Raw genomic sequence first — 16,782 nt, 5'->3', positions numbered from 1 at the left:
CAGTATGTGGTTTTTGCGAAAAAACGGTATGCGAATTTTTAAAGCTTTATATCAAAAATCCTGCAAGCTGATTGTACATTGTTGCCTTGTAATTATCTATAATGAGAATGGTAAAATACAGCCAGTATAAAAATTATTTGTAAAGTACTAAACTTTAACAAAATTATTGCAGAACATCGTTTAGTAACAAAATTTTAACAAATAAAAATTTATGCATATTCTTCCAAGTTTCCAGAATAATTTTAAAAGAAAAAGAAATGCGATACCTATTTGTTTTGTGAAAATATTAATAAACATCTTGCAAATGGTAAAAATATATGCGTAATAAGTATTCGTACAGTTACCGTTTCACAGGATAAAATGTACATAGATATTTAAAAACATAATCTGCGTCGAACTGCAGAAAAACTCGGTTTAAAAGACAATTTCATTCTGATGCAAGGTAACGATCATAACGTTAAAAGCACAATGTTACTAATACGCGAGAGTGGATCTTGTATGATGTTCGGAAACACATAGAAATATCTCCACAATCGCAATATAGATATTGAAAATATATGGAATACCTGAAACTGAAATAACTTAAAGAGAGCTCTTTTAGAAGAATGGAGAAATATTTCGAATAGAATACTCATCAGTTTGATAAATTTAATGCCTCGACTACTTCAAGTTATAATAAAATCAAAAAAGACCCAACTAAATATTAAAATAATTAAACCTAGTAATTTCATCTTCTGGATATTAGGTAAGTCTTATTAGTTTTTTCTATTAAATTGTAACTACGAATGCGTACTTATTACGCATATATTTTTGCCAGTTTTTAGATATTTGCTAATATTTTCACAAAGGATATAGATATCCCATCTTTTTTTATGAAAATTATTCTGCAGACTTGTAAGAATATGGACATATTCTTTATTTGTTAAAATTTTGTTAATAAATGATATTCTACAATATTTTTTTTATTTGTTGAAATTAGATACTGTACGAATATTTTTTACACTGATCGTAATTTGCTGTAAACACTTATTTCTGTTTTATTCTACATCTTATATACTTATCTACCTTACATCATTAACCAATGATGTGCAGGAATATACACATAGATCTATCATGTCTCAATTGAGGAAAGCAAAAAAGCAACAGGATACGTGAGTAGGTTAAACCATATTTATTAAGAAGGAGGATATTTATTTACATCCATGATTAGTATATTTATGAGATTATTATTTTAATTTCAAATTGTGGAAGTTTATATTCTTAATTAATATTCCTTTATTAAAATTTGAAGTGACATAAGAATATTTTCATGATTATTCTGATTCAATCGTCTTTTGAATTTTGTGACGGCCTCAGTAATAATTACGGTCTTTCCTGGAATTCGCCCTTGTTCAAAGATCGATATAAGGATCGATCGAATGAATTATGTGTTTAAACTTGTTACTGCATGCTTAATGCTTGGAAAAAGTTGAATGACTTAAGTCTATCGAGGAAACCGGTTGCTCTGTGTTGAGTCTCTGACTTCACGACAGTTGGTTGTTGATCACGGTACATGGTTGTTCGTTACGTTATTCTCCTCGTTCGACTATACTTATTCGTTGTGTTATTTTGTCTAATTTTTTTTTTTTAATATTTCGATCGTATGAACCTATCGATGGAAATATGTATATCAACATTAACATCACGGGTCGCGTAATCGTACTTTCTCATTGTAATTTTCGCGGTTTTGTTTGACGTTCTATGTCATTACTTGTGTGAAAGGAACGCGCTTAATTTCCTGATTGGTAGCTCTGAAATATTGTTACGGTATGTAAGTCAAGACAAATAAAATATACAAGTGAAATGATCAGCGGCACTTTATTTTCTCTAATTGTTTTCGATAGATTGTGACGTGACAAAATAGATATCAATCCAAAATATTTGCGACAAAAATAAACAATATTATGTCACATCATTTCCCTATGGATATCGTTTCTGTCCTACGAATATTAAGTTGTTTTTTGTGTGGCGATTTATTCACATCCTATTGTATGGGTATTTAAATTAGTGGTTGATATACATTTATTCTCAATATTTGAAAATGTTTTTTCGAAGCTTATGATAATTTTATTTGTTATCATATGGAATTTTCGTAACGATATAATTAGTTTCTATAATTCCTTTATATTTCAAATTTAATTTTTCCACTTTTTTGTTGAATTTAAAGTTAACTATGCCATGCATACTTTACTAAATACTTTACTAAAAAAGAAAGCAAATAAGAAAAAGATCGATTGCTTTCTAATATTACTCTCTAGAAGCAAATTGTTTCGTGGAAAGTATCTCTTGAATAACGAGGCAAGAGAGAGACAGAGAAGATGGGAATCAACTCAGGTAAAATAGAAGCAACTTACGTCAAAACTGAAGAATTCAAGTTATTTGTTTGCACACCTTTTACCGATTATCGATCGACATCAAAGTGTCCCTGTCAGAAATATAATTAACCGTTTTTGTGAACGCGAAATAGATGTGTCCGTAATATTCTCATGACGTGAATGTGTAGAGGACAAAAATTTAGTCGTGTAAAGCGGATACTAGTGCATCACAAATTGTTACTAAATATACAGAAAACTATTTATAAAGTTGAATAGCAAACGTTTATCAACGATCGGTCTCTACTTCATCGTTTGCTAATTGTCCAGTTCAGTCGGTAATATCATTTAGTCAACCTTCACGTATGTGCATATTATTTTTGTATTAAGTTGCATGCGTATAATTGCATGTAAGTAGTAACGAGAAAAGATAGTTATGTATCAAGAAAGCATATGAAACCGAATATTTTTTCCACTAGCACGATTCACAACGAACCGATGTAATTAAGAAAGATGTGGATCGTGAAATATATTATATATTAGAATTCTCTTCAATGTAATGGTTAATATGATCAAGAATTATGTCATCGCCATAGGATAAAAAAGTCTCAAGAAGCAATTAGACTTTTGTTTTGTGAAGAAAGACGTAAAAACTTACAATGAGGTGTAGTGTTTACGCAAGCCTATATCCGTGATACGTAATTATTGCTCGTATTCCTGGAATGGTGTTTCATTAAATCTTTTAGTATCTTCCGCTTTGTTCTCCCATGATTTACTGACCCCTGACTATTCATATTACCCGGTAATGTGGTACACAGTTCACTTTCTTGAATTGAAATTGATTTCCGTATGGCTCTGACATCTGTGACTCATCAGGTGATACTAATGCAAACGGCGCCAAATTCAAACATTTGATATTCCATAATTGCTGCTAAATACATTAGTAAATATGTAATTATGATAAATAAATGTCTCACAAATGTTTCTATCGAAAAAATGTGAATAGTGTAGCAAAATTAATTTGCTTATTTATCGAAGGAAAACATAGAGAAACGAGCAGTTTGTCCCGATACTGTGTTCAGAAAGTGCAACGTTTAGGAAGTTAACAAGCTTTATTGAAACACTAACAGCTGCGAGTCGCATTAAGGTCGCATGTGTCAATTACCAATTAGGGATATACACGCAATAGATACATGCAATAGTGTAAGAATTCCACAAACTCATTGTGAACTATGGACCTCTGTACGTCTGCTACGTTCCATTAACACTATGCGCATCGGTATATTTTTGTTTTTCAAGACTATATTATATTCAGGTTCATTCTGATAACAACAATCTTTATTTCGTATTTCTTCAAAATTTCAATAAAAGCTACAATTTATTTAAGCTTATTTATTAGTAAAAACGGATTTTTGCCTATTACTACATATTGCATAGTAGTGACGGCAAGTAAATGGCCGTCAAAGATCCATTATGCGTATCATCGCAAGAGCTATTAAGCTTTCATATGTGTTACTTGACTTCCATTACGTCTATTATCGGTGTTATCAAGCAAATCTGGCTTCATAAATCAGGTTTTCGCTCGTTTCCAGCTTCCCGGAGCCAGAATGCTGGAAACACAGGAGAGGGGATACTTTCATTGGGCAGATTGGCTGGTGTTCGCGCTGATGCTAGCCGTATCTGCCGCCGCAGGATTATGGCATTACAGGCGAGCGCAGAAGTCGAGCACGGAAGATTATCTCTTAGGAGGAAAGAGTATGGGTCTCTTTCCCGTGTCCGCTTCCCTCATCGCCAGGTAGTTTCTCCCTTGAATCTTTCTAATTGCCACTGAATTAAATCGTCAGAAATTTGATCGTGATTGATCCGTCAAAATATAAGTATAGGAAATGGAATTTTTATTCTTTCCAGCTTCATATCTGGCGTGACGATTCTTGGAACACCCGCGGAGATATACAATTTTGGAACACAATATTGGATTACTATTATCTCAATATTCTTTTCGGGCGTCGTCGTAGCTTTTATTTACGCTCCAGTCTTCGTTTCGTTAGGATTGAATTCCGTTTACGAGGTATATCTACCGGGAGTATCTAATGAACATGCTAATAACATGTACGCATAATTTATTTATGATTTTCTTGTAGTATTTGGAAATGAGATTCAATCGTGGTGTAAGGATTCTCATATCGGCGATTTTCCTCGTTGATGTGGTAAGTGCGACATTATCGATCAAGTTGCTATGTAGCACCTATTTATCCTATCAGCTTGGGTATAAAATTCGATAGGCACAATTAAGAAATTCGAAAGTTCGAAAAATATAATTTATTAACGATTTTAATTCGACGAAAAATTATTAATAACAAAGTTACATCACGTTACGTTACGAAAACACGAAACTCTAATTTGCTTCTCTTTGAGAATGACCAATGGTACCGACTGATCCCATGTTGCATTAATAATATCGTAATAAACCAATTTTAGGTACTTTACCAATCGATCGTGGTCTACGTTCCAGCGTTGGCGCTAAATCAAGGTATTACGTGCCCATATTATCTATAATAGAATATTAACCGAATATTACCAAAATCTTTCTGATTAATTACAGTCAGCGGCATTGATGTACATTTGATCGGGATCATTGTATGCCTTGTATGCGTGTTCTACACTGTTCTGGTAAGTTCTCGTTTTGAAAATTCATCACGATATACGTTTAGCCGATTTGTCGTTAATAAAACGAAATAATATTCTACAAAAACTGTTCCTTTGTTGTCCAAATGATCTTTGTGTTAGACTAGAGTTATATCACTAGTGATTTTCGCTTACTTTGACTTTTTCGAAACTCAATAACTCGCAATACCTCTATATCAATAAATTCGATTTTGCTTCGTGAACGTCTCGATCCCATGAATTCGTATAAATATTGAATACGTAGAAAACTGTGTGCGCTGTCGTACACAAAAAATTCTGGGGTCACGTATTTGAAGTTAAAAATACTCGGGCAGTGCGAGGCAAGGACACGTAGCTTCTACGAGCTGTAAAACTTGCATGCCTCCACAGTATTTCGTGTGAATTTTTTTTACCTGCCTTCCTTCCTCTTAATAATAGTTTCATGAAGCTTTCTCTTTGATCCTCGCCAGCTTTGCTTATAAATATCCGAAGAAACGAGATTAAACTCTATAGGTAGTTAATAACGATATATTTATACATAGTGACGTTTACCGTATTGAAAATTATGTTGAGGGTTTCTAAAAATTCAGGCGAATTGAAATGCCTTTGAACGAGTTTCCAACAAACTTGATATAACTTTGAAAGGCACTGATCCAAGTGGTAATGATATATTTTTCTATGTCTTTGCAATCTTGTTAAATATAAGTAATAATAAACTAGATATGATAATAAATAAAATAAACAGAAATAACAAATCGTAAATAGAAACACCTTCGTAGAAACCATGACGGTAATAATGATCCAACGATTACGCATCGAGATCTAAAATCGACAAACGTATTTAATTAGGAGAATGTGATCGCGTTGAATTATCGTGACGAAGCTGATTCATCGTGAACCCTCGAGGACTTAACAAGACGTATCGCGGTGACGGAACACATGTAAAACGAGCGTAGGGTAGACTAGAAGTCCAGCCCCGACCGGGTGACTCGGTGTCTAGGTATATGGCAGCTAATTTTCCAAGGACGCCGGTTCAGCGAATTCTCCCGGGGATAGCTGGAGTTCCTCGGACGGGAGGATGCCGGTAGCTGGTAGGAAACAATTTTCGGTGGACAATGCCGCGAAGAATCTCTCACGCGGACCCGGCTACTGGAAATGTTTATGGACGGAAACTGAAAGCTCGACAATGGCCCAGCGGAAACAATGGCGCGGAGCACGTCGAGTGCTCGTTCCCCGTGGTAGCAGATCACAAAGCCAGCGCCGAAGTGATTAATCGCATGCTCGCGCGCGCTTGTAATTATTCAAGCAATTTGTTGTAGCCCGCGAATTAATGAAAATTTATCGCGGCCCAGTGACTCCTTGGAAATTTGTTTATTACCGCCATGGTCGCTTTCGCGTGTCTGTAAGCTTGTCTTTCGCTTAACGATCGCGTCTACCAAGACTGTAGTCCGCTTTTTCGTGCAGCTTTTGAGGCCATTCTTTCATGAAGTTTGATGGTTCTTGTTGTTATGATAAAGGAGCTGCGCGTAATGACGCTTTACAGGTTGCAGGTGGCATATACTATTTCTTGTAGATTTAAGTGTAACGATGGATGAGACGGAATTCAATGAAAGGGTAGTTAGTCACGATTGTTCATGGCTATCGATGGATACATAGATGAAAGGTGGGTTAATTGGAGAATGTGATTACTAGGGTGGTATCAGGGCAGTAGTTTGGACGGATGCGCTTCAGGTCGGAGTCATGATTGCCGCTGTACTAACTGTTAGTATATTGGGTACTTATCAAATGGGCGCCGCTGAAATATGGAAGATGTCATTGGAAGCCAATAGAATTGAATTTTTAAAGTAAGAAGTATTCAACATTACGTTAAGAAGACAAAATAAGTTTGCAACTCCATCGTTTTATGTTATATTTCCTTTTTGCAGCTTTGATACGTCTCCTTATATAAGGCATACAGTATGGACCGTGTTAATTGGTTCGTGGCTCTATAGCACCGCTTACATTGCTGTCAATCAAACTATGGTACAGCGGTATAGGTCGTTGAAAGATTTGAAAACGTCCAAACTGTAAGTGAGTACAATATTCATTTCGATATATGTAAAATTATTTAATATATTATTTGTTTGTTATTGTATATAAATGTGTGATTTCAGATCATTAGCGATATTTACTATCAGTATTATGTTATTCATTTCATTATGTTGCTGGTGCGGCCTCGTCCTTATAGCCTGGTGGTCTCCACCTAAGTGCGATCCTAGAGCTACCGGTCTGATAACTGCTGACGATCAGTTATTGCCCGCTTATGTAATGGAAATTGCGAAAAATTTACCTGGAGTACCGGGCCTCTTTATTTCTGGAATTTTTGGAGCAGCTCTTAGGTAAGTACTTATCATGAATTTATCCTTATCTATAAATGATTTTTTGTTAAAATATGTTTTATCTTGTCTCAGTACCCTGTCTGTAGGCCTTAATTCAACGGCCGTAGTGGTCCTGGAAGATTTCGTGAAGGGTTGCTTCGGCTTGAAACTGACCGACCGATGCTCCCACATCTTTGTAAAATGTCTGGTTGTCTTGCTTGGTTGCATAGCTCTGGGTTTGCTATTCCTGGTCGAGAAACTAGGAGGAGTTTTAGCTGTGAATATTTTTTCATTTATTCTACTTATAAATTAAGTATTTTTTGATAAGATTGCATGATTCTCTTATTTTGTTATAGATAACTGGAAGTCTAGCAGCAATAGCTGCAGGCACTTCTTTCGGAGTGTTCACGCTAGGTATACTCTTTCCATGGACGAATGCTAAGGTGAATTATTGAAAGGCTTGAATTTGCTTTTTTTATATTTCTTTCCTACATGCCTTCTTAATCTGATACCTCGACTGTGGACATTTATGGGATGTTTAAAAATGAGATCTAAGCAGAGACTCGTGCCATCTATTAAATATTGTAGCAAGTACCGTATTTTTTCACATCATGTGCATTTTATACATTTTTATGCCATTAAATTCCCTATAAATGCATAAAAGCGGTCTATTGATATCTTTCGTCAACATCACAATAGACAGATATAAAAATTTCAATACTTCTGTTCCGTCGAATAGGGTGCGTTTATGGGTGCTATCGTAGGATTCGTGATCGCTGGCTGGGCGAGCTTAGGTGCAAATTGGTCTATCGGTGCTGGGTTGCTGGTTCCTAAGAAACTTCCAGTCCCCCTTTCTCATTGCCCAGGCAATATCTCCGAAAGTTTCCTGAAACAGTTTGATCGTCCGAAGTAAGTTAACCTTAGCCTTGGCTATAATTATTAAGTCTTTCATAATCAATTAAATCCTAAGTGGCCACCAGCGTCATCGTTGAAACGTATGATCAGAGTTGTAAATTGTTTTATTATCTTATTTGAAACTGTAACGATACTGGTTTATCCTCGTATTGAACAGAACTCTCCTTTGTTTTAGCGAAGACGATGTGTTTCCTCTGTATCGATTATCGTACCACTGGTTTACTGGTTTAGGCACGTTAATCGTTATCGTCGTAGGCAATTTCATTAGCTGGTGGACTGGTCCTACGGATCTTTCTTCTGTTGACAAAAGACTGCTTTCGCCGTTAATTCATTCGTGAGTTAAAAATAATATGTTTTTAACTACTCATAGAACTCTTACAAAATTTTGTATTTTTTAGATTGTTACCGGCACCAAAGGACGAAAATATTGTTCCTATTGGAAATAACGCTGGAAATAACGAATTGGCAACAACAGCAAGTCTCTTATTATATGATCTAAAGAAGAAAAGGGTAAATGTCAAAGATTAAATATTAAAAATATTTTCTAGTTAAAAATTTCTTCGGTTTTGATTTACAGAGAAGTCAAAATTTTCCTAACGGGGTCACAACATAATCCATGCATCAGGATTGAATAGCTTGCTGAACATTTATAAACACATTGGAGCTAAACCACTGCTATGATGCTGTGGATAATGCAATACTGAAAGTAAAATTTTCGGGTCGGGCGCATGTGAAACTTTACTTCTCTTGTTTGTCCCTCTTTCGGTACTTATTTAGGTTTAAACACCATTGTAGACAATAGTGTTCACATCGTTATAAGTCGTAGATCGACTTACTCACATAAAGCAAGGTTTCGTTAGTAAGGTCATATTAAGACGCAGTTACTAGAAACGTTTACGAAGTGTTTTATATAACTTTTAGAGTATATGCAGAATAAATTTTTATATTATATTTTATGAGCCACATATTTCATGTCATGTATTACTTTTCGTTATATACAACCCTACCTTAATTTTTTCAATCTTTTTTACTTCAATTTTATAGAAAATTATTTTACAGAAAATTACACTGTGATTGTCAGTAAAAATGTACAATCTTTCAGTACAATCGCCGCTATTAAATTAATGATCGCCCAGGACGAAACAAAGTCAGTCCATAAACGTGGCAAGCTGCGTAAGAGAATCGTGGATGCGGAGAAGGATGAGTTTTGCCGGCAGGTCCGGTTGCTCCTCACACCGAGTTCTCTAACTGAGTTTGTTCGGTTTTCAAGCTTTGGTGATTCCCGACGGTGTCCGCCGTGCGGAAGGCGAGCGAGTCGATGGAGAAAGGGAGACGAAGGAACAGAGGGAAGGACAGAGAAGGTAGACCAAGGGGAGCCAAGGCCCCGGGATATTAGCCGTCTTGTTAAGGGAAAGCTAACGCCGTCAAACGTCCTTATTAAGGCCACGCAAATAGCTGGTACGCTTCTCCATGCTTATCTCTTGACTCGGCTTCCTTGAAATTCAATTTTCGCCTGGTCGAAATACGCCCGGTCAAAAGCGACATCCTCCTTCAGCTCGATATTGTTCCTGACGCTGATCGTCATGATCGATATCCGCTGTGTCGTCACAGTTTTTGCACTGACGCTTTGAGACGTGTCTCACGATTGGTCGGAATCGCTTGAAAGCTGGACGAAATGACGACAGGTGATTCGAGAAGAATTTATTGGAAAGAGGAACGGTTCATCGGCGTACGTTCTCAGGGTGGTGGGGATGAATTTATGGCGCAATGGTACGAGAAGCGATTTCTTGACGAAAGTAAGTCAAAAGTTTAAGCTTGATAGAGACCATTTTGTGGGAAGGTCCTATAAATGTTATCGCTTTGAACTTGACCATTAAAGATAGAAGCAAAATAGAAGTTTTGTAATATAAAGTCTTCTATTTATAATGGGAATAAAAGAAAATAGTTCTTAAGTCTTTCATTTTATTTATGCGATATCCATAAAGTTTATTAGATAATAGAATTTCCGTGATTTACTAGAAAAGTTTTATTCTATGGAACTTGTATTCTTATGAACGGATCTCTTTCTACAAGGGAGTTGAAATGGTCCTCGTTCTCTCCCCTGGGCCGAAGCTTAACGATCCCGAGTGCGTTCTTTTTCTAACGGTATCGCGGGACGGAGATGCGTGTAGAATAGGAGCGTAGCCGCGAATTGCGCACGGTGCATGCGAAGGTTTCATTAAGAGGAGCGTGCGACACGTAGCGTCGAAAAGAAAATTGCGAGTTGCGGGCCGCGTGCGAGGCTTTATTAAGCGCGCTTCATGCGCGATTTGCATTCGTCTGGGTCGCTGATAGATTTGAAATTCCCACGTAGAACGTGCCACGGTTATATAGGGTCGAGAATTCGAATCGGGACGAATACTCGGTGACGCCTAGCGGAATGTACCTACGTAACCATGCGTGATTGTGTCGATGAATGAAGCAGGTCGAACAGAGACCGAGAATGGAGATAAGGTACGTCGGGGGAATAGGTTGAAAGAGGAGAGGTAGTTGGTTGCGGTTCGAAAGGGTAGAGAGAGAGAGAGAGAGAGATAGAGAGAGAGAGTGAAAGATGGACGAAAGTGAGAGAGAACATAGATTTAAGAAGCAAGAAGGGGGAAAATGAAGCAGTGCTGCATAGTCGAGAAAAAGAACGCGAAAATCAAACGAGTGAGAAGCGGTGACGGTGGAGCAGGGAAGAAAGTGCATGTAGGGCTTACATTCTTAAAAGGAATGGCTAGAGGCGAGAATGTATGAATTTGCGAAATAGAAAACGACGGAAGTCGAGTTAAACGAGATGCACGATTTAACGGATGAAAAGAAAGTGGAAACATTAGATGGACGGAAGACCAGATAGCGGGGCGAATGGAATCGCCGGAACCTCGAAGAGAAAAACTTTTTTTGAGAGAGTTGAATAGAGGGAGCGAGATAAAGGATGTTAAATGGAAGGCAAAACATTCGATCCGCGAGGTGAGATTGAAAAGAGATGAGGCTACGATTGTATGTGTATGGAGCGAGCTATCGCATTAGGAAAAGTAAAGCGAATGAAATAGAAGATTACGTGTGTGGCGAGAGAGCCGGTCGAAAATTAGAGAGGGATACAGGGCGTGCAGAAGAAACGTGCGGCAAGAAACGTACGTCGAATTCGAACGGCGAATGAGGAACTGAGTTTTCACCGAGTAGGAGGGAAAATCGTCCTGTGAAGTCGGTGCAAACGAGACGCGAGTTGAGAGCAACAGAGAGGCGAAGTTTGGTGATGAACGAGACGCACGGGTACCAGGGGGAGGGTGGCGGTGAATGAGGGTTGGAACGAGCGAGACACAGAGGCTGGGCTGGTAGATAGAGACGGCTAGAGAGAGGTCGTGGCGGTTTGAATGGGGCTAGTTTGAGATAGTTAGCGGGCCTTCAGAGGCACAATCGGCCGCGATTGGCGGGCCTACAATCACACGTCGCATTATATGTCCATCAGCGCAGCGGATCTTGCAAATACGTTAGCGCGTGAGCCAACGAGTTACCGTCCGCAAAAATCTTCAATTCAAACCGTCGTCGATGCGGATACGGGTTTCTGTGGTCAGAGACGAAGGATTCTTAGAAGCGTTGCAGTTCGCATGAGATGTTGGCCATTTTGGACGTGACCTGTTAGAAAAAATATGGAACTCGTGAACGTTGGAATTGTGAAAAAAAAAAAAAAAATAAATTCGATACTAATTTAAATATGCTAAAGAATTGAATGGAGCGATTTTAAGGATTATCCTAGCCTCGATTTTTGTTCTATCTGTGTAATACCTACGTCGCAAATTTCCATTGTAAGGGAAGACAAATAGTAAGCGATATTAAGTGAAGGCGCATCTGCGATTAGACGCAGAAGCACCGAAGCAAATATTGTCTTTTCTAATCTGCTGTTAGAGTCGTACTATCTTAGAATTACCATGGGATAGGATCGAATTCTTAGAGAGTTAATTGGGTCCTGGCTAGGGATTTCGCGCGAAGATTCTCTGGATGCAAAGACAAACGAGAATGGTCATAACCCTTAGTCTTGTTTGCCCAAGAGTAGAGTTACATTCAAAGGATATACTCTGGAACTGTTATCCGATGATAAACGGGCCAGCTACGCCCACTATTAAAGCTTTTCCGAATAATTTATAACCTTGTATAATCTCTAACATCTGACATGTATCAGATTACATGTATTACATCAAATTATGTCAGTTTCACGGAAAAATATACTTTTTGATTCTGCAACATTAGATCGTCACAAGACCTGTAGTCCTTCATTTCTGAAATCAAGAAAAAACAAAAAGAATATGATCAGAGAATATTTCCATCGAATTTTATCCCAGTCATCGCGTATATGTACTTAGATAGTCGAACGTTGGGAAAGCTCCAAAGGTCTTCAATATAAATAGGCATGACTATTCGAAACCTCAAATCAAACGTACCTGGAGGAACAGCAGCAGACGACTGACGGAATAACTAATTTATCAATTCTTCGCTTCGGTTGGCTCCGATACCTATGGCTATATTTGCGAACTCGTGTAAACAGACCTCCGAACTCCCAGAGCATGTTGTCGCGTCGTCGTCGTTGTATTTGGCTACGGAAGATCTCCAGAAAGCTTAGGATTCCGATGTTATCCTGTTGAATTACGTATATTTGTATTTATTCGATAAAATTTTTTACAACGCCTTATTTTATAAATCATATTGTATCGTATTAAAAAAAGGTATGATATTATATTTTTAAACGACAGCTGAAATCGTTACAATATTTAAAAGAGAATAGCACCAAGGTAGGATCATTAACAAAAAAAAAAAAAAAAAAAGAACAAGGGAGAAAAAGGCGGCTAATTACAAGTTCGGATTATTGTTATTACTATTGTACTCATGGATTTAAATTTCCACGTTTTCGATGAAAAATATTTTTAATGCTTGAAAAAACAGGGTTTTAAGAAACACCACTCGAGGCAAAAAGCGTAAAACAAGCGTGCACCGTATAATGCGGAACAAGGGACGGGAAATCGGTTTATCCCAAAAAATGGGCAGCGCAGTAATGATGCCAATTAATGCAGATCGAGTAGCGCCATCATGGATTGTGGCGGGCCTGTGCTCCGAAATATTGTTCGCGATACGGCGAGATTGTTAGGATAAAAATTTCGCGCGCAAACGTGACGTATTAGCTGGACGAGCGAGGCATAAAGGCGTATAATTACCAGTAGGACGTTCGATAAATTGTAACGAAGATAGAGTGACACACTCGTGAAAGGAGCGTGTTTAAAGGGAGCCGTTTCGCTAATTGAAGAAAATTGCACACACGAAAAGGCTTTTAATTAAATTGACCGATTCAGCGAACGAGTTGTATTTATCTACCGTTTTATCGAAATTAAAAAGAATTGGTATTGTCAAGAGAGCTTATTTACAATTGTCAATGCTACTTGTTACTTTTTTTTTTTCGAATATGTATGACGAACGAATCGATCAAATTCCTTTGCATCGTAATTTATTTAAAAAAATTAAATGAAAAATTGATCTTTTTTCAGTTATCCGGCAGTTCGACGTTTTGTATAAAATTCAAGTTGCTGCTCGTAGTAACGGTTACGACTTATTAAGGGAGTTTTCGCATTTACGCTGTCGAATGGGTACAAACGTGTGCGCGACGTGTTGAAAATTATAATTCCCCTGCGTATACTTTACAGTGTTGCCCGTACGAATTTTAAAAGGTCTCGATGTTCAATTTAAAATTTTTTAACACGTAACACGCGAACAGTGTTGTGCGTGACTATTATTAATAGGGGTAGGAAAAAATCCAATCGAATCGAGTGCGGTTGTAGCGGCGATTTTATCGTTCGTCAAGATGAAATTTATAACAGCCGTTGCGCTTAATTTGTTTCGAGTGATCGAATGGCGTTCGAATTTTTTTTCCTACATGCAATTGTTCTATTTTTGGCGTGACCGTTTAGTAAATTTTTCCACAATCGTATATATTTACTTACCGTTTATATGTTTCCGTGTGTGCATTCGTCTGTTCATTTCACTAACGATGATTGATGCTGTTCGTTTATTAGCACACAATAATCCGATGATAAAAAAAAGTTTCCAATAAGACACGTGAATTTATCCATTAACCTCTAATGACGCGAATTTATCTACCGACCATGGGAATCGAGCGTGGAATCGAGCTAACGATGTCTCGCATCTACGCTTCTATTCGTTAGTTGCGTGACGTCACGATGCAAAAAGGCGGCAACTGTGGAATCAGGCGTTCGGTGTGTACATTTTTTCGTACGGCGATGTTTGGATCGTTCTGTTGCTATTTTTGTTGCAATTCTTTCAAACAACTGAATAAATGTGTGTTCCCTATAATGTGAGACGTGTAAATGAAGCCGAAATGTGGATGGATGATATATTCAATAATAAAAGATGAATCGCAGTTAGGTAAGTACGATTCCAACCTTACAATTTCATACGAAATGGCACTATGCATATTGGTATCTAAATATATGCTAATTATGAAATTAATAAGTATCAATTTAATAAGGGTCGACATTATAATATCATGACACTCAATAGATACCCTGAATGTCTATTAAATAAATATAATTAATTTTGCTATGTAATTGTCTATTCGATATAAAAATTCGATTCGATATAAAAATTCGATTGTCTATTCGATTGTAAAAATGTTAGGCTATGATTACAATGGGCACAGAGGGATCGTCCAGGAAGTAATACTCTTTTTGAAATAACAGCAATACAAATATTATACATTTTAAACAGATTTCTCGATCTATATTTATAACTTTAGTATATATATACTAAGTTATTTTTCAATATAACCGCCAGCTCTATTTGAACACTTATCGTAACGTTATACGAGTTTTTGTTATCGTCATACGTTACCGCCGCCAATTCACATAACCATCGTCTTACGCAATCTTTTAAATCATCGTTTCTTGTGAAGCATTATCGACCAAACAATCCTTTAAGTTTTGCAAAAAACTACGATGAACATCATTTGCAGCAAAATCGCAGACACGTTCTTGAGCTCCTTTGTAGTAAGAGACGAATGTTCGCAATCACGTACAGTTTTTCTGTCCCTATTGAATTCCCGCATCCATGATCTTACCAACAGTTCATTCATAACTCTACTATCTACTTTAATTGCCATTTAATTTATTTAATAATTTACTTAATTTAATTCAACAAAACCCTCCATTAACTGCTGTAATCTGGCAATTCCTTTGGTAATTCCTGTAATTCCTGTAAACTGGTGAATTCCTTTTGGAAGAATTTTTTCAGCTTTCGAAATTCGCATCATCATTTCAAACGTATGATACAACGACAATATTAAATATTTAAACACAAAATTTTGTATGATTTATGTCGATACTTGAACGAAGCTAGACAACCCCCTATAAGTACATTCTATCGTTTTATGTGACTTCTATATATAAACGGGTAGTTCTCCCTGGACGACCCTCGTATATTTGATTGTTCTGACGTATTCGTCAGAATGACAATTTGTCAGGACACGGATCCACTGTAACTACAGGTTTGTTAGACGTGAAGTATAGAGTGTGCATTATTCAAATGACAAGTCAAGGTTTTACGAAGGACATAATTTTCATCTATTTCAAATAACTGTTCGAAATGTCAATCGAAACATGACACATAAAAACGAATTGAAACAACAAACTCGATATCTTGTGTGTTGATACAAAGCACAGGTGGTTAAACGCACATGAAAGTAAGGCATTGTTTCGAGAAATGTGTACCATGCAATTGAAGAATCAGATAACCGTGGTTCCCTTTTTTCTTTTTTTACATAAAGCTATTAACGTTTATTCATCGGTTAAATATTAATCCCTTCTATATTTGACATTTCCATCTTGTAAACGATCGTTTTTATTGGTCGTACATATTGCCAATTTCAGGGTTAATTTATATATGATTTCGGTTTGAAACGTCCATTGTAAACAACCACAGACGTAATTAGGACGGTTATACGACTGAAAACGTGTATTTTGTTGATATTTAATTTACGCTAGGTCGATCAAACGAGCGCGTTATATCCATGAATTTTGACTTCATACGCCAGGCGAGAAGGAAACGCCCCGAACCTGAAACCCAATTGCGTGTTTTTCATTTCCAAGACAATTGACGAATCAATTATTTTATCGATTACTTGTCCCATTCATTTCGTTTAAATTACCACTAGATCTTTTCCTCTAAATTCGTTTTATTTGCTTTTAACATATTAAAATTAATGATTCAAAATTCACTGTAATATAAATTAAATAATAATAATGTAAAAATAAGTAATAATGCGAAATAAACGAAAAAAAACTATTTCAATTATTTAAAGATTTAAGTCGTTAAATTTAAACCACGACCTAGCGTGTGAGATCGCGAATGATCTTCCCTTAATAGAATCTTCTTTCCAATTGAATTCTCCAATTACTCAAACCGTTAATGCACGTATT

The 16,782-nt window shown here is 36.9% G+C and overlaps 1 protein-coding gene and 2 long non-coding RNA genes across 3 annotated transcripts; 1 reads left to right on the top strand and 2 right to left on the bottom strand.

The window, feature by feature from the left end:
* Positions 1–1,616: 1,616 nt before the first annotated feature.
* On the bottom strand, positions 1,617–3,482 carry LOC117232116. Its single transcript, XR_004493071.1, has 2 exons — positions 3,010–3,482; positions 1,617–2,464 (listed from the first exon to the last, which is right to left on the bottom strand). It is a non-coding gene; the product is annotated as an uncharacterized LOC117232116 (long non-coding RNA).
* LOC117232112 (sodium-coupled monocarboxylate transporter 1-like) lies at positions 1,623–9,246 on the top strand. Its single transcript, XM_033491277.1, has 15 exons — positions 1,623–1,806; positions 3,944–4,146; positions 4,260–4,419; positions 4,493–4,558; positions 4,830–4,881; positions 4,954–5,021; positions 6,708–6,859; positions 6,941–7,081; positions 7,169–7,393; positions 7,466–7,649; positions 7,729–7,815; positions 8,112–8,281; positions 8,463–8,621; positions 8,686–8,797; positions 8,865–9,246. The coding sequence occupies exons 2-15, from the start codon at positions 3,959–3,961 to the stop codon at positions 8,898–8,900; spliced, it is 1,800 nt and encodes a 599-aa protein (XP_033347168.1). The 5' UTR covers positions 1,623–1,806; positions 3,944–3,958; the 3' UTR covers positions 8,901–9,246.
* Positions 9,247–10,260: 1,014 nt separating this feature from the next.
* Positions 10,261–14,470, bottom strand: LOC117232115. The gene is made up of 4 exons (XR_004493070.1): positions 14,293–14,470; positions 12,745–12,938; positions 12,234–12,582; positions 10,261–11,941 (listed from the first exon to the last, which is right to left on the bottom strand). It is a non-coding gene; the product is annotated as an uncharacterized LOC117232115 (long non-coding RNA).
* Between the last annotated feature and the right edge of the window lie 2,312 nt (positions 14,471–16,782).

Source organism: Bombus vosnesenskii, unplaced genomic scaffold, assembly GCF_011952255.1.
Source record: "Bombus vosnesenskii isolate JDL3184/JDL3185 unplaced genomic scaffold, Bvos_JDL3184-5_v1.1 scf7180000013285, whole genome shotgun sequence".
Lineage (NCBI taxonomy): Eukaryota > Metazoa > Arthropoda > Insecta > Hymenoptera > Apidae > Bombus > Bombus vosnesenskii.
The sequence above is the reverse complement of the archived record's forward strand: the minus strand, read 5'-3'. Positions and strand labels throughout refer to the sequence as shown.